Source organism: Microcebus murinus, chromosome 4 (genome assembly GCF_040939455.1).
Source record: "Microcebus murinus isolate Inina chromosome 4, M.murinus_Inina_mat1.0, whole genome shotgun sequence".
Classification (NCBI taxonomy): domain Eukaryota; kingdom Metazoa; phylum Chordata; class Mammalia; order Primates; family Cheirogaleidae; genus Microcebus; species Microcebus murinus.
In genome coordinates, this window is record NC_134107.1 from 37,943,775 (window position 1) to 37,962,778 (window position 19,004).

Consider the following 19,004-nt stretch of genomic DNA (forward strand, 5'->3'; position numbering starts at 1 on the left):
TAGGGTGTATTTACATGGATGAGATGAATGGCAAAAACTCTGGACATGGAATCGGAAGATTCATTTTCAAGTTTTACTAGTTCTATAAGGCATTTAGTGTTTCTCAGTTCTAGTGCCTGTATCTGTAAAATGTAAATGATAATATCTATTGTACACAGAGTTGGTGAAAGGATTTAATAAGATAATTTTTGGACTTTCTCTCTGCTATTGTCATTTAGAGGTAATCATAAATTTTAGGCCAATCCTTCACCCAAACTGGCTATGCTCAATATAGTGACCTAAATTGTCCACAGAATTCTTTGATGAATGAACTTTTTTTGTGTGCAGACTGAAGTGGAATGGTAAAGAAAAAAGAAGGTTGCATCAGTCAGAAGAGCAGAGTTCTTATCTCAGCCTTACACCTAACTTGCAGGTAATCTCAGGCAAGTCTCTTGACAGCTTTTGTAATCAGTTTTGTCATCTGTAAAATGAGGGATTTAGACAAGATGATTTCTAAGAACTCTGTCAACTCTTACATCCTATGGTTATATGACTCTAAAAGGGAAAAAAAAATAAGATGAAAGATATTAGATGCAGATGCCAGTCTCAGCTCAGTACCCAAATAAATGATAGAAAATATATATGCATATCTAAGATATACTTTAATATAATTGAAGAACTTAAGATTTAAGAAAGATATAAAATAGATAGGATCTAATTTAAAGAAAATATAGACCAAACATATGCACAAGCCCAATCGCACAAAAGGAGAGGGGAATTGGTCCTGGGGAACTCCAAGGGCAGAGGTAGGAGGTATCAAAAATAGGAAGGGTTGTGAGTCATCCAGACAGTGGAGGCACACTGAGTGCCATTTGCTTGCTTTATATATTCTAATGAACATTACAACATTTCTACCATAAAGACATTTTGCTAGAAGTGGAAGATTGTTACATTAGTGGCCCTTAAACTGGTATCCCCAGTGAACTCCTCCTCCAAGTAGTTCCCTGGTTTAATATAGTACAAAGTGGATAGGCCTCTAACAAACCAGAGTATGTCATTGGCTAAGTTATGTAGTTGCCTCTTGACTCTGAACTTGGGCATGGGACTTGCTTTGGCCAACAAGAGAGCAGCAAGCAAAATGCAAGCAGAGGCTTGATAAACATTTGTGTATAGGGGCATGTCCTCTTGGAAGTGAATTGCCATGTAATAAGTCCTATGATATCACTGTAAGCAAACCCAAGGTTGCCACATGGAGAGGCACATGGAGAGAGAGGAAGGCCAAGGAAGCTGTCCCAATAATCCCACATGAGGTGACAGACATCAGCAAAGAGGCAATCTTAGACATTCTAGCTCCCGCAGATCATACATGGAGCAGGGAAACTACATAGCAGGGGCTAGACTAGATTGAAAAATCACTAAAAATAATAAACTGCTGTTGCCCTAAACTACTAAGTTTAGAGTATATTATTTTTTTGCAGTAAATAACTTAGACAATGGAGGTTACCACAATGGTGACAACTTTGAACTTTACTACAAAATTTGTTCTATACTACAAATAATAAAACTTTTATTTTTTAACATCCTATGTCATTCAAACATGTAGCACATTGTGGCTTATTTTGCATTGGCTTATAAGTCAGAGCAGAAAACTAATTCTGAATATTGAGAATATAGATGTATTCTAGGAGAATAGAGTCTGCCCAAAATGTCTTTTTACTTTTTTTTTCCTAAAAAAATAATGTTTATTTGGAAAAGTTAGCCTCTTACACAAGGTTTTATATCTATACTTTCACTCTGTCATTACAGTGGTATTTTAAATGCATTGAATATAATTTATTGAATGACTATATCTTTCTACCTCAATTCAAAACATATTAGAATAAAAAATATTTACAATTTTCATTCTGGTCCACCCTCCCTCCTATCCTTATACTGAACCCATTTCTCTACTTTTCAGGTAAGTGAAAAGGGTCACAGAATTTTTAGGTTTGTGTGGAGAGTAACAACGTATCCAATAATTCTAAGCATAACATAATTTTTTTAAGGCCCTCTCAGAAAACAGAAAGGGAATTATTTATCAAAACTAAGCACATTTAGCAGCTTCCCTCCCAATCTTATCTTTATTGGTTTGCCTGGTGATAATTTTTCTGGCTCTCTTTAATTTGCAAACATTTAAAAAAAGTTTTACAAATACCAAACACATACAAACTGAATATCTCACATATAACTCTAAGCTAGAAGCAGATATAAATGGGATCACTGTGAATGAAAGGGGAAAAATTCCAGGAAATAAAAAAAAAAAAAGATTCCAACAGTCTCACATATTAACGGAGGTTTTGGAAAAACCTAAGCTGAATTTAGCTGATATTTGAAATTTCGGTCTACATTTAATTATATGTGCTGTATTTACTAAGGAGACACAAATAAATAGTTTTGATATATAGCTTCACAGATTTTAATACTAAGTTTTACAGTTTGAAAAATAATACCAAGTGATTTCAAAAGGGGCAATGATACGTAACTACTCAAAATGTGTCTTTGAACAAAGGAGCAAAAGTAGTAATTTAATGAAACAACCCTCAAACACTTACTTGGCTTCTGATAAGCATCCCAAGAAAAGATACCTGAGTGGTTTTAACCAGCACAATGTGGGTAGAACAGCCAAGATGTTCCCCAAGTTTTATGCTTTAAATTTCTTAAATACAGAGCTCCCAGGCTCATATGCCAGGCAACTACTGATGCTAGAAGATATTTGAGTCAGTATTTTGTAAGACTTCCAACCTTCAACCAATATTTCTATTCATAAAGCTTCCAGTGAAAATATCTGAGAATATATTTACAAATAGCAAGGAAGCAAGATTAATTTTAAATTTTACATTTGCCTCAAACAAGTTAGTTATTTTTCCTTTTGACACAACACTCAAAATTGATGAATTCAACAGGATGGTTTAAAAAGTTAAGGGTTAATCTTCATGACACTGTTAAAAGCTAAGATTAAAACAAAATACAACAAAACAAAACCTACTCCTTTCCCTCATCTTTTGTCACCAACCACCCAAAGAATATGGCATATTTAATTCAGGCTATTAGTAAGGAGTGAAACAAAAACTTCATCAATGAACACCTGGTATAATTTTCACATAAATGTCCACTATCTACATTAAGCACCACTGGTAGATGACAGGCCGGTAGAATATTTTCAGATATCTAGAGTCATGAACTGCTCCATTTACCCTCCAGCCCCCATGGGTGCAGACTGGACTCTCCTCCTTTTTGGTGCCACCTCTGTGCCTTTAAGGTCCAGAGACTCTGCTGCTTTAGTAACTTCTTTTGGCTTCTCAGCACCATCTATACTGGTTCCCTCCTCCTTACTTTCCTTTTTCTCCTCTGCTTTCTGTTCTTTTGCCAAAAGTCGATAATTGATGCCCTTGCCAATGAAGAGATAGATACCTGCAATAATTAGGATTACACCACATGCCCTGTATGTGTATTTGTAGTCTCCATATTTGTCATTGAGAGAACCTAAAAGCGGTGGCCCCAGGAGGAGGACAGGACAGCATTCCACAATGGTCACCAATCCCACAGTGCTGGAGATCCTCTGGGGTCCAACAAGGTCCATCAATGTTTCAAACAACACGGAGCTGAGCCACCCAAAGGCAAATCCGAAGAATACACATAGATACAGAACCCAATATAGGTGGTGGATAAAAGAAGCAGCAAAGAAATACTGAACTTGAGGTCTTATCCACTTTGTGTTGGCTAAAAGTCCCATGGAAGGTCTGGCTACCATGTCAACAAAAGCCAAATTGGAAAGAAGGAAGGCAGACTTCTCACTAGAATAATGCTGACTCTTACCATAATTACTAAGGAAGACTAAAGGTGTAAAGGTCCAAAAAATATAAGCATGTTTCCAGACAGGTATAGCAAAAAGCCTCTGTGACTGAACAGGAATAAGTCCAGGAATTAATTAATTTTTTGGAAGGCTGATTGTTTCTCTCTTTTTGGAGTGTCCTCTAATAAGATCTGTATTTACATCACCTGTACTTTTCTTTGCATCAGATTTTCCAGCTTCCTTAAGGGAATCTTTACTTCTATCTTTCCCTGCCTTAGTTGGCTTGGGCGCTATTGGTAGCATCAGGGATCCAGCTACACAGCAGTTTGGTAGTAAACCCTCAAGAATTAGAAAGCTTCCTCTCCAGCCAAAGATGCTGAAGAAAGTTTGACAGAGGGGGGCCAGGGTAGAGAGGAACACAGGGCTTCCTGCCATGGCCAGTCTATTTGCCAATGGTCGCTTCTTGTAGAAATACTTGCCAATCATGGTCAGCACTGAGTTCAAGTTGAAGGCAAGTCCAAGACTTCCAATGACTCCAACACACAAGTAAAGTTGCTATACAGTGTTACAGAAAGAAGTCACAGTCACAGTCACATCCTGACACGCAGCCACCAGCAATCACAACTGGATGACTGCCATATTTATTCACCAGGACACTGCCGATAGGACCTCCACCATACCTAACAGCCAACATGATGGAGGATACCCATGACACTTCGCTGGTAGTGGCATGGAATATACCTTCAATCTCTTTGAAGAAGACAGTAATAGATTTGGGAAATGCATAAGAGAAGCCGATGGAAATGAAAGCTCCAACTACCACTGCCCACCCCCAGTCTCCTTCTGTGTGTGTGTGTGTGTGGGGGGATGTATCCAACTAGACCTCCAATTGCCGGTGGCATTTTAAGTGTTTTTCTAGATGAATTCCAAAATGCAGTCCAACTATAAATCTCGTTATGTGCGTGGTTCGCAGTGCCCAGCGTGTGCGTGACACTCCGGAGCAGGCTGGAGTTCCGCCTGGCCCAGGGTCTGGCTCGCGTCCTTCGCCAGGGGCCTTGTTCGCGCCTCCGAGCAGCCATGTGTCCGGGTAGCTGCCTTGCAGCTCTGTCTGGCCCGGCCTGCATGGCTGCCTTATCACCTCCTGAGTCTTTTTACTTTTTCCCTAATGAAGTTAGTCACTGATGATAAGCTAGTTATTTAACGTAGTACCCAGTCACAAATTAGGTCCCTGTTTTTTACTGTTAATTCCCTCTGTTTCTCAAAATTAATAGTTTGTAAAACGGGAAGTCCAAACTCTTCATTGGTTGGTTTAATTTGTTCCTTGGAATGCAGATGTATCTTAAATATAGACAGTTCACTATTATAGATACTTAATTATTTGGAACAGCTAACAACCATCCTCATCTAACTCCCAACAACCATGGACCAAAGTGAAAATAAAATCATAATACAATATGGTCTTAAATGATCATAAATACAATTTATGATCGTAAATACAATATGTCTTCCCATATAAAAAATAAATGTGGCAAAATTGAATGTTTTTTTTAATTATGGTTTTTGAAAATAAAATATTTGGAAAAAATAAATCAAGAAACAAAGTTTTAAAAATTATTTAAATAGTTTATTTAAATAAAAAAATAAATTATTTAAATAAACAGATCTCTTCTGAGAATTAAAACCTAATTTCTACTTTGAAGCATATATTAGCACAGCCAATAATTAAACAGATATAATGCCAGATACATACATACACACATACAAACACAATTATATTATATTATTTTAAACAAAATACCAATATTTTAATTAATTTTTAAATTAATAAAATATAATCCATTGGTTATTAATTAATCATTATCAATCCAGAGATTTATCACAGTGTCGTCACTGGACTATAGATGCAAAAATCAAATATCAAGTGAAAACTTTGACATTCTGGCACTTAGCACAAATAAATGTTCTGCTTCCTGCTATTGATTAGGGTTCCCCCAAATTACTGTCTTTCAATTTTGGGTATAGAATACTTTCAGAGCTAGAAGAGAGCTTTGAGACAACCTAGTCAAAGTGATTCACTACCCAGCTGAAGAAAATGCAGCTCAGAGGGTTGAAAGAACAGTGCAACAGATTATTGTCACTTATTGGACACTTATTATGTGTCAGACAGTCGACCTACAACAATGGTGAAATAGGAACTATTATCATTGTCACTTTACCAATGAGGGAATGGAGGATCGAAAAATATAAAATCTATAGTCTTAGCAAAATTTGGGGTAAATTAAGGAAACTGTGTAAAAAAATTAAGCAAAAAAAGCCATTAATTAGCTTCATGAAATTAAAAATATGGTACAAAAAAGAAAACATAATTATAGTACACACCATGCCTTAGATATGAAAATGGTTATAGAAACATAATGATGTGAACACTAATTATTAATTTGGAAAAAATGCTGATATAACTACTTTGGAAGGAAGAGAAGTAACGGTATGTATCAGATAATGATAGGGTGTAGTGCACTGCAGAAAATATTAAGAGCTAAGTCTTTAAAATTTGTACATTTATAAAGGGAAGGCAATAGCTATCCATTAAAATAAAGATAAAATCCAATAATGACAAGTAGAAGCATATTATTTAGAAATAGAGTAGAAAATAACAGAAGAAACTGATAAAAATAATTTAAAAAGTAGTTCCCTCAGTAGAGAAAATAGGAATAATGTGGTAAAAAACTGGTTTTCATTATAAATCTCTTAATACTGTTTTGCCCTTTAAAATATATATGTGTAGTATATCATCTTGTTAAAAAAATAAATATTAGGGAAAGTAACCCAAAGAATTTAAAAGTTAGAGAAAAAAACACTCCCAAGTAAGGTTTGCTAATTTCTAGTAAGGATATTCTGTAACTACATGCATTAACTCTCTATTGTTATTCAGCGTAGACCAATTTCCTATACTACCTCTCTCATTTCTTTAATAAATAATTATATAACAGAAGGTATTAAAAGGATGAAATATATAAAGCAACTACAGACAAACATCATATGTCTATATGTTATTTTCTTACTAAGGAATGAGGTAAGAAAAATGGACTTACCTAAATTAGTGAGGTGGTAGGCAATTTTTTCATAAGCCTGTAATGAGAAAGAACAAGTAGTGAATTTGTTTCTTTTAGAAAAGGCTAATATTTACCCTATTTAAAGAAACATCTTAAGTGTGTTCTACAAAGTGGTTACATTTTACATTTAGTAGGAACATTTATTAAAATTTAGTATGTATTGCTTTACATATACATATATACACAAAATGAATGTAATATAATTGTATACGTAAATATGTGTATATGTATGTAGACACACTTGTTAATATATGTAATAACAAGTCTTCTCTGGTAGCTATCTTTTTTTCCATTTTATTAATCAGGGAAATGAAACAAAAAACCCAAATGTTATTCAGCTAATCAATGGCTGAGGTGGGATTTCAAATCCAAATTATAGAATCTTTTTACTATACTGGAAGAGTAAGTGGAAGTTTCAATTCTATACTACCTGTAAAGAATTATCCAAACTATGACAAAAGGCCGTGTGTAAATTTACATTTCTAAAGAACAAAATTGTTTTGGTAGTTATTTAAAACTGCCATATGCATGTGAATATAACTGCAAACCACATAATTAAATAAATTATTGTTTAGTTATATTATAAATTCTAATTAACTCTGCCTACTGGCATGCAAAATTAAAAGGTATGCATTTGACACTTTCAAAGTTATTCACCTTCTCCGAAAGTTCTTTCAATAGAAGTAATGTGATTATTCAGCTTAGCTATGACTTAAATCTACCTATCCATAAGATTTAAAATGTTACCTTACAACAGAAAGATTACACTGAGTACAATAGTCTCATTCTACCCCTAATGCAGGGTTTTTGCTTTTTGTTTTGTTTTGTTTTAGCTATACTCACAAGCTATCATTTTTAAATTTTAGGACAAGATTACCCTGAATTCATGAACATCAAAGTTCTTCTTATCATAACACATTCTTTTCCATGCTCCATTTATCAAATAAGATGATCTTAGCGAGTTCTCCAAGGAGTATAGTAGGAGCAACTCTGTCAATCAACAAACAGTACTTGAGCAGCCACTGTGCCTCTAGTACTTGAGTTTAGTGCCCTCATGGGGATTAATAATTAGTTCTATTTAAATAACTGCCATTTGGCTTGTGCTAAACAGTGCTTTATGTATATTGTTATTCCCTAACAACAATTTTGTCAAGTAGGTATAATGATCCCCATTTTACAGAGCAGGAAACTAAGGTATAGAATGCCAGGCACCTTCCCTGAGACAATTCTACTAAGCAAGTGGCCAAGTCAGCATTTGCTATAATATTATGGCTCTCTTACACCATCTAAGCCATGCCTTGTCACATAAGCCATTTCAGATTTTTCTCTTAATACCTAGCACATAGAGCCTGCCTGCAAGCTTGGGATTGAAATATCTGCAGCCGATGCACAAAGGGATTACAATAACTTTGGGAGGAATGCTATAAATTACAAAAGATGCTGTAATGCTGCTGGAAAGCTTTCTGGGATATTTGAGAACCTGCATTATCCAAGGCCCAAATGTGATGGCTGACTGGCACCACCATAATGATGACCTATAAAATTTATCCATGCATAGTAACTTGATAACTCCTAAACTACAAAGTGCAGATAGAAATCATGATTTAAATACGTCCAATTGTATGGTGCATGGTAGCAATCATTTTCACAGGACAAGTTGTGTGTGTGTGTGTGTGTGTGTGCATATGGAAGTGTGAATATGTAAATATGGAATGGGTATATACTTGGAAAAGGAAAGCATGGGGGTGCTCAGAGACAACTGTTCAGGCTCTTACAGAATATACACACACATACACACACACATGCACATATAATGGATACAATGTTGGAGAACCTATACTTTTAAAAATCACCCACTTGTGCATTTCAGTAAGCTGAAATTATTTTATTCATATGTATTGATTAGGTTAAAATATTCATTAGGAATTTCTAATGCATCAGGTAGTATTGGAGGGACCAAACAACACTGAACCAAGCAGAAAGAGTCTCTACTTTCATGGAACTTAAATTCCAGTGGGTAGAGACAAATCGCTGAAAAATACGTAATTGGTTAGGAGGTGAAAAGTGCTATGAGGAAAAACAAAGCAGGCTGAGTGGAAAGAGTGGTGGTGGGCACAGAGTTCTATTTTACAGAGTGGTCAGAGAAGTCTCTTCAAGACTTCTCTTGAAGAGAAGTAGCACTTCAGCAGAGACCTACATGAAGTGAGGGAGGAAGCCAAGAAGCAGAAATCTGAGCCAAGCACCTTGGAGACACAGAAACAGTAATGCAAATAGCCCAAGATTGGCATGGACTTGATGCATTTCATGAAGGGCAAGGAAGTTAGAGAGATAGGAGTGACAACAATAACAGAGTGAAGTAGTAAGAGAAGAGTCACAGAAATCTCAGAGGAAAACTTTTTTTAGGCCATGGTAGGCCGTGGTAAGGCTTTTAGAATTCATTCTGAGCTGAGAAGTCATCATCTTACCAGTCATGCCTTGTTTGGGATATTATGCAGAAATCAGTTGAGGGGACAAAGAGCAGCAAAGGCAGGGAGAGGGCATGGTTACTAGAAGGGGGCATATTAGGGAGCTCTACACCTGTTCTAGTGCTTTTCCTCTCTAAGTCAGAGTCCTACAATTCAGCCTTCAATGTGAAAATGAACTCCAAACAGATTTTGTAGAATTGAGAAGAGATTGCTCTTTTTTAGTAATCTAGCTTTCTGAATTTCTGGAAACCATGGACATAAACATGAACCAACTAAACAAATACACTTATTAAAAAGAAAACCCTCTTATTAAATGAGGCATTTGGCATTACTTCTTTTTCCGGGTAAGATGCAGGGCCTTTGATACACCCTATTTCGTAATAACCTTTTAACATTGTAATTGGTAACCAGTAGCAACCGGGTATCAAGGCAAGTTAGGTCTATTTTGAGGTCTTCACTCATCAGGCCCATGAAAGAAGCATTCCTATGTATGCTGTGGACTTTCGAGACAGAAATGGATTGACAGTGGAGAAGAATCCAGAACCATCATTGAGCAGCTATGTTAGCCAAATGTAGTTAGGGATTTTTTGTTGTTGTTGGTTTGATGTGTTCTGTGCTTGAAGGTGGATTTTATTATGAGGACAAATACCAGAAGGAGTTCATTGTTTTATTGACCATGCTGAAATGATTTCATTGGCTTAATGTTAGATTTTTAAAACTCTAAGAGTACTTTTGTTTTGATCTATTTTTTTTTAAATTATCCATTAATCATAAGGCCAGACAGCTGTCAAACTGCTATAACATGACAAAATTATTTAAGGTTTGATTGTCAAGCAACAAAAGTATACATTTTTGGAATAATTTTACTTTTTAATTTTCATTAAAATATTTTTGTAAATAGATCCTGATATGATAGTACCGTGCTACTTATGGCACCTTCAAGTAGTAGGGCATTTTTCAGAGGTAGCAAAACAAAGAAGAAAAATTTTAGAATTAGGAAAGAGCACCTCTTGGTTTCAAATTGTGTCTTTGTACACAATTTAAATTTTTTTTAGCTATATGCCTGGCAAAAGAATATTAATAATAAATTGTTTTATTATTATTTAATTATTTGCAATTTATTTTTAGAAGATATGGTTTCTGATCTTGGCTGTATATGAAAATTACCTTAGATCATTAAATTACTGATTTTCTAATGCTATTTTAGGCATGACTAGATAAGAATTATCAGAGAGTATTTTTGAATAATTTTTTTAAAATACAGATTTTCTAGCTCCACAAAGGAGATTCTGAATGGAACTCAAGGATCTGAAGTTTTTTTAAGCGTGTTCCAGGGGATTTCATGCATAGTAAGAAAAGGAAAAACTCTTTTAAGATACTTTCATTACTATAAATTGAATTTGTAGTTAAATTTTGATTATATTGGCCCATATTTTTCTCCCCAGGGAGTATTTATTTAAGGATGTCATTATCCATTTATTTTAAAATGTTTAGAGAATATATAGTCTTTGGTTATAAGTCTGAATTAAAATAAGTACTGTAACCTTGAAAGACATTGAAAATACAATTCCAGCAACAAAAACTAATTTTGAGGACATGCACTATACAAGATGCTAGGATATTTAGGGAATGAAATATTTCAAATTTATTAATAAGATTATTCTAAATGTCTTTTAGGCAATAAGCAAAGACTTGGAGATGCAAAAATGAGGAAGCTAGAGCCTTTGCTCATAGGGAGCTTACACTGATAGAGGAGGCAATGACATATCATAAGCACTGTAACAGAAGAATATTCAGAAAAGGGATTGTTTAATTCTATCAGTGGAATATGAGAGGGGGGAGAATAGGCATATCCAAACACCTTGTGAGAAGAATAAACACAAAGATGAGATTATTAAATTCTACATATGAGATTGAGAAAAAGCTTTATGGAGAAAGTGACCCTTAACTGAACTTTTCAAAGATAAGTGATTTTCTCCAAGGAGACAAAAGAAAAAAGTGGCATTTCAAACAGAGAAAGCACTGTAAACCAAGACAAAGGAGTATAAAGTGGCAAAGTGCCAGGGAGACAAATGAAAGCGATTCTGTAGGTTGGAGTGCAGGGTACAAAAGGGAGAGAGAGAGATAAAGAGAAAGGAAGACCAGCTTTAAATAATATCGGGGCTCTCATGCCAGGCAAATGAATTTAGAATTTATACCAGAGGCAAAAGAGTTTTGTCAAACAGCCTCAAGCACATGATCATCAAATTTGCAATTTATAAAGATCCTTTCAATAGTCATGTGCAAGGGAGATAGGAAGAGTTTAGAGTAGACACACGGAGACTAGCAAGTCAGCAGGCTGCTGCAATGGTCTAAAACTGACAATAGCTGAACTAAGGAAGGATAGTGAGCAAGGAATGAGTAAGAGAAATGCTACAGGAGGAAAATTTACAACAGTTAATCACTGATATGATGAAAGAGATAAAAGAAACATGTGAAGAATGGCTTAAAGTTTCTGGCTAAACGTTAAAAGTTCCTGATGGAAAATAAAGTTTGACTGATTTTAAATATTATGCTGTGCCTACATTTTATGATTTCATGCATATAGGTTACAGCTGAAAAGCAAAGTAGATTAATAGAATATTGTGGCTGAGGCCAATTTTTTCATTTGGAAAAAATTGTGGTACAGGAATCCTAAAGTCAAGCTATTAAAAAAAACATTTTAAATAGCTATATATTTGGTATTGGTCTAATAATAACATAACAAGAGCTTTTGGTTTTCTAGATGAGCATTTTTGATGGTATAATATTTGACATTAATGGATTTAATCTATCCTTATTTGATTAAGCCCTTAAATTAATCCTGTGTATTCAGGTGAATCAGAAGAGCTGTTTAATAATCTGTGTAGTGCCTTAACATCCTGAGTAGGAAGTGAATGCACAAATTCAGAAAAGTATTGTTATTTTACACTTATTAAATCTTAGGAATATAACCTTTTTTTCCACATCAGTTGAGTTGGTTGTATAGTTCACTTCCTGTATGCTAAATCTATTTTAAAATCTCCTGAGTTAGTTGCAAGAGCAAAAGAGAAGTATTTAGGGTCTATTACAATTCCAACAATCCCTGAATCTTTATGCCAAAAGGCTCAACATGTAGAAATAAACATTTAGAAAAAAGAAAGTCAGTTCTGTCTTCTCCCAGGAACTAGGGAGCGTTGTTTTATAGCACTAAGAAGTTACATGGGCTCTAGTATTCAATTAAGTAGAGCTGCTGAAATTTTGAGGATCTCAAAAGATATTTTTATGGCTCAAATAATACTATCCTCACTGGCCTTCAGAGATCTTATTTCTACAATCAGAGATTCACTCCATAAAGTTTAGCCTTTCTCTTTTCTGTAAAATGCAAGTGCTTTAGAAGAAAGAATACATGAAGCCACATCAAACACATAAGGAGAACAAGTTATATCTGAACTTTATGAGAGAGAGAGAAAGAGAGAGAGAGAGAGAGAGATAACCATAGGTATGAGAGCCAATTATGATTCTAGAGAAGGTGTGGTAACTGAGGATAGGGGAAGGAGGTGGAGAAGAGTCAGAGTTTAAGGGATTGGTGATAAGGAGACAACTCTACAATGTAAAACTGAATTGGTATAGCTATGAAAACTTTAGCTAAATTTTGATTTTTACAGTATCAGTGATAATATAAAGAACCCTCTAGTAAGGAAATGTTTTTAGGTAAAGCCCCCATTTTATTTAATTGTAGGTTCTGATCATGAGCTTTGTCTGCCAAGTTCTTCAGTTGAACTGAGAAGATGGCTATTCCATTAGGTGGGAACGAAGGATTGAACCTTGGACCTGAAGTTTCTGTTCCCAGACCTGTCATGCTTGCCTTCCCAAATAAAAATTAATTAACCACATTTAGCTTTTTCATTTTCCTTGATTGTGAAATATTTCCCATCTTCCAAAATATTAGGCCGGTTCATTAATCTACTTAAAATGTTTTTGAATACCAGTAGGTCTTTGGAACGAATTTCTAAATAAGCACAGGGACACAGGGTGTTCTTTTGAAGGCAATAATAATTGATGGGGGGGATAAGGGAAGAAAAAGATATGAAATCATTAACATTGATTACCTCCAACATGTACAATTAGATTCATAGCATAAAGGGAGGTGGCTTGGCATTATGGATTGGGGAAGGTGACTTTTATTTAATATTTTCAATGTTTTTATACTTCAATACTTTTTATAATAACAATGTATTGATTTTATAATTCAAAGCTATGAAAGATAAAAATAATAGACTTTAAAAAGGAAAAATAAATGTAAGACATTACAAAGAATAAGACTACTGAAATTTAACCTAGTGGTATGATTTCTGCATGAATTAATTAAACATTTAAAAATGTTCTTCTATTATTAGATGTATTTGACTGAAGGACATACTATGCCAAACTATGTGATTCTCCTTCTCTCCAAAGATGACTCTGAGGATTTAAATATTTATGGATAGGTAATAGACAACATATAGAGCAAAAAATTAATAGCAATCAATGCACATGTGGTCCAAAGAATTTACTAAGGCCAAAGAAAAGATTGTTATCATTTCCATATCTTAGACTGAAGGGAAATAAATAACTAAACTCCATCTATTACTTAATAGATTTTCTCCATTATAATGGAGACATATTTTTTTAAAGTTGGCAGTTTGTGAAACAGAAAAGGAGTATAGGTAGACTTATAAAGGAAAATAAAATTTTAAGATATTGAAGAGAAAAATATATAAAGGAATACAGTTAACATATATTGGCAGCTTCTATACACTAAAGGAGTATCTCATTTAATCTTTTAATTTAAAGGAGCAAATTTAATTTAATACTCATTTAATTTAAAGGAGTATCTCATTTAGTCTTTCAATATCCCTATGTGTTAGTTTCCCCTCTCTCATTTAAAAAATTAAGAAATTAAAGATCATAAACCTTACACAATATGGCCCAAATCACACAAGTCAAGTAGCAAATTTCTTCTTCGCCTGTGTCCAAAGTTCACCAATTTTTGCCAGGACACTAAGTTGAGGCACTGACATTGTAAACTTACAGAATCTTGGACAATACTGAAAAAGTCAGATGAGAGAGGGGTCACAAATGGAAACAGAACAGATGATATATGTGTTGGGATGCTGCTCAGCCACTGACAAATCTTCACTTGGTAAAAGACAAAATGTAAAATGTGACCAAATGTTGCTGCCCATGTGGCTGTGGTTTTATGGGTGACTTATACATAAGGTAAAAAAGAAAAGTGCATTGCATTTCTAATTCAAATTTGTTCCACACTTGATGTCATGGTAGACTGTTTTCTTTTATTGTTTTGTTCTGATTATAAATAAATGCTTGCTGTTATGATTGTGAACAAACACCTTTGTATAGGTAAATATCTGAATAATCAGAAAAGGTCATATTAGAGAGTGATGTCAGCAAGATGTCCTACTACAGTTACCTGGCACTTGTCCCCCTGCAGAAAAACGAGCCAGAACAACAAACAAACAACTATATTTCAACTACAGTGATTGAAGAAGTACACTGGAAAGCAACAGGGGAATGGCAAAATCTCTGTGGCATATGGAAGCCCCAAAGAGCACCAAAGAGGGGGAACAAGGTGTCCTGCCTCTACCTTACTCTCTCCCTCACTGGGATCAGCTCAGAGCTGGGAGACTTCTTCCTGTGGAGAAAAGATAAGTTGAACATTCCCAGTGGTCCCCGTTGCCATCAAAAACACCACCAAATCCTTGCTACAGGACAGCGCTCCAGTGCTGGCAGGTCTCCAATACTGTCTGCATAGTAGCTGGGAGTCTTCACAACTGCATTGCCTCAATAGTAAGAGACCACTCTGAGCATCTCCTACTGCCAGGACTTAAGCTGCTATGGCTTGGTACCATTTTGAAACTGGACCTGCTACTAGAGTGCATCTTGCTCTGAGAATCAGTAGCAACTGACTCTCTCTATCCCTGGGGCCCCACCATCATATCACTTCATTCACACAGTACCATGACCCCAGCTGCCCAGAACCTCAGCCAGATGGAAGGACTGAGATCCTGGCATCTGAACTCATGTGGCACACCATCCCTCAGAGAATAGGTGGAACTGCACAGCAGGAAAGCTGCCAAAAAGCCCACTGGCCACCACCCTTGCATTCACCCAGACCACACAGCTAGCCAGTGTGCTGAGCCTGTGTGGGTTCCTTCTGAGCCTGACAGCTGGTCCTAAAGTGGCCCTGCCCTCAGCACAGACTGCTGCAATCTTCCTGGCCCCACCACACCCAGGGGTATCTGTACAGGCCTAAAAGTCAGTCCTGCAGCAGCCCCACCTTCAGGACAGTTCTTCCACAGCCAGCCCAGCGTTGCTGCATGTGTGTCCATGCATGGCCTGACAGTTGTCCTGTGGTGACCCCGCCCCCTCAGATGGACCTTTGCAATGTCACCTAGTGCCACAACACTCATGAGCACCTGCTTCTAGTCTATGGCAGCCAGCCTGGCAATGGGCACTACATCTGTAGGGAGCTTTCCAGACAGCTTATTGGCCTACTGCAGCTGCATTTATCTGGCCAACATCAGCCCAGTGCCCCTGTTCCAAAGAAAACCACATCCTTGCCTTCACAAATACCCACATACTAGGCCATTGAAGCAAGCACAGACATCAGTGACAAGTATTACAGCTGAAGAAACTGCATGGAGTTCATATTATGATGTTCACCCAGAACCAAGCAAAAGCTCCACACCCAACTGGCACCTTAAGACCCACCTACAGGAAAAACTCTCTTTCAACATATGCTACTTGATAAAATTGAAAAAGCAACTATTACACTGGATGTGCAGGTATGAACATAGAGACACAAGAAAAATGAAAAATTAGAGAAAAAAAAACAGATATCCCCAATGGAACACAGTAAGTCTCCAGCAAAAGACCCCAAGAGAAAGAACATTTATGAAATCTCTGAAAAGGAATTCAATATAATGATCCTAAGGAAACTCAGTGAAGTACAAGAGAATATAGACAAACAATTGGATGAAATCAGAAAAGCAACTCACAATCTAAATGACAAATTCAACAAAAAGATATATAAAAGAACCAAACATAAATCTTGTAGCTAAAGAATTCAATGAATGAAATTTAAAAAAAATACAATTGAGAGTTTCAACAACAGCAAATTTACTCATTTATCACAGTGCTTACTCACTTGTCTCTTAAGACCTTCCTGATTATTTTAAAGTTAAGTAGCATATGGCCCCAATTGCCTCCAGTTAAACATTTAACATCAGGGTCAACCATATTTGGGTTGACCAAATGTATGTTGTCTGTATACAATATCAACATCATTATTTATGTATTGCTCAGCTATCCATATAAATTATCTCTTGATATGAATATACTAGCATTGACACTTACTAAATGTATGATTTGGGGCAAGTTATTTAAGCTCTCTGAATGTCACTTTCCTCCTTTATGTAATGAAGAATATATTGGCCTTGTGAAGTTGTTAGAAGAATTAAAGGAAAGATGTTATCCTTAATGTGCCAATCAGTGCCTCCTGTTCAGAGAAAATTGGTTTTCATCAATAGACCTTGTTGAAAAGGTAGACCTAGGTATAATGTTACCCCTCAGCCATGGACATTTGGTCTACAAGTGTATAGGTGCATGCCGTGTTGAGACAAGAAGATACTCTGTCTGAGAAATTAGCATATAAAAATTCTAGATGATCTAAGTTAAATAAGAAACAGAAACTTATCCAACATGGTCATATAGTCACAGCCAAAGAAGACAACAAAGCAATGCGAAACAAAACACAGCAATGCCACAGAACAGCAAACTGACAGAAGAGGCCATGGCTAGCAAAGACAGTCATCCTTCTGACAGAACAGAGCAAGTGTGCAAAGAGAAGCACAGGGAAAGAAGAGGAAGGAAGGGAGGAAGGCAAAGAGGGAGGGAGAAAGAAAGAGAGAGAAGAAAGTAGGGGAAGGGAGGGGAGGCAAGGGAGGAAAGGGGAGAGAGAGAGAGAGAGAGGTTTAATTCTAGATAAAAAATGAAATAGCTTCCTGTTTTCCATTTTACATGAATATTTGGGGATAACAAACTAACACTTTCAAAAAAGATTTTCCTATATTCTTCTAACAAATTCTCCTATGAAACTGAGTTTGTTTTCTAACTCAAACAATCCCTGTATTCAAAACAATCATAGCACCACCTCTAGCACATACTAGATACTCAACGAATGGAAGTTATCACTAATCTAGATTATAATATCAAAGGGCAGGGAAGACAGTATAACTAGCACTGATTCTAATTTCAAAAACCTATCATCTAAACCACATAGATGAATATTTTCTGTTAAAATGAGTTGTCTATGGCAGAAATATAGCTTGGTTTTATTTCAGCTTCCATGTAAATATATTCCAAATATAAAGGAAACACAGACTTCTCTCCTACCCACTCCTTTTTACCTATTGATAAATGGCATTGTAAGCACTTACGAGATTCAGCAACATAATGATTATGAAATTGATACAGACAGCAGCAGCAGATGTTGCAAACTGCCAGTGTTGTTTGATGAAATTCCACTTGAATGATGCAAACTGTTCCATGACCACCAGGCGATATACCACAACTCCAAACACTGCAGTGATCACCAAAGAAATCTACAGTATGGGAGACAAGAGAAGACATCTATATTTTGCATCATTAACGAATCAAAAGCAAAACCATAGATCAAATCCACTGTCCCCAGGAGCTGAAGGTATTTGCCTTTCCAAGATAGAATACACATATTTAGTTTTCTCATTTAAGGAAGAAAGTTACATAAGAGTAAAAATAAAGAGTGAAAAGTTGCTGCAAATTCTGCCCAAATTTCCTCTTTCAAATGGAATGCTTGATTTTAACACAGGATATCTAATTCATTAAGGCAACTAATATATTTCCATTTAATCTTGGATGATCTCTGTTTCTCTCAAAGAGTGTTTTATTTAAATTGGTGCATAAACTACCTTTGTAAAATTTCCATAGCTTGCTGTGATTTTTATTTTGTTTAATTGTATGTATTACCAAGGTAATACATACAATTTTCCATAGCTTGCTGTGATTTTTATTTTGTTTAATTGTATGTATTACCAAGGTAATGAAAATAATATGGTTTCTTATATCCTCAGGGTCACAAAATGAGTTGGTATCATAGAACTTCCTTCTAAACCTGGAATCTCATAACATTCTGATATTGATGGCTATACTTTACCATGAAGAATATTCCTGAGACAGAAACAAGAAGACGAGTGATTTTGTCTGAGGAAGGCTGATGTGGCTCAGGTTTTCCTGTGATGGGATTTATTACCTCCATCTTGTAATATTTTGTTTCAAACTGGGGACGAAGTGTTTCCTACAAGAGAAACTAAAGTTACTTAAATATCAAAGCCGTAAACTTAAAAAAAAATCACCCAAGAGTTGATGCAAAACTCCTACATTTGGCCTACTTTTGTATTAAAGTCTTCACAAAGAAGCAACCTTTCAAAAATAAGATACCAATTATTTTCCAAATAGACCCTAAGCAGTATTTTAATTAGCCTCATTTTCCACTAATGTCATTCAAGGAAACATTAC

General features: G+C 35.7%; 1 protein-coding gene and 1 pseudogene across 3 annotated transcripts in view; both read right to left on the reverse strand.

Moving 5' to 3' along the window:
* The window catches only part of ANO3 (anoctamin 3), a 368,098-nt gene that overhangs the window by 29,624 nt on the left and 319,470 nt on the right, over positions 1 to 19,004 (reverse strand). For all 3 annotated transcript variants that reach the window (XM_012744641.3, XM_076002082.1, XM_076002083.1), the window contains 3 exons: positions 18,643 to 18,783; positions 17,888 to 18,052; positions 6,904 to 6,940 (listed from right to left, as the gene is read on the reverse strand). In XM_012744641.3, the coding sequence (XP_012600095.1) occupies positions 6,904 to 6,940; positions 17,888 to 18,052; positions 18,643 to 18,783 (343 nt within the window). The remainder of the gene's footprint in view (positions 1 to 6,903; positions 6,941 to 17,887; positions 18,053 to 18,642; positions 18,784 to 19,004) is intronic.
* LOC105860135 (monocarboxylate transporter 1 pseudogene) lies at positions 5 to 6,895 on the reverse strand (annotated as a pseudogene).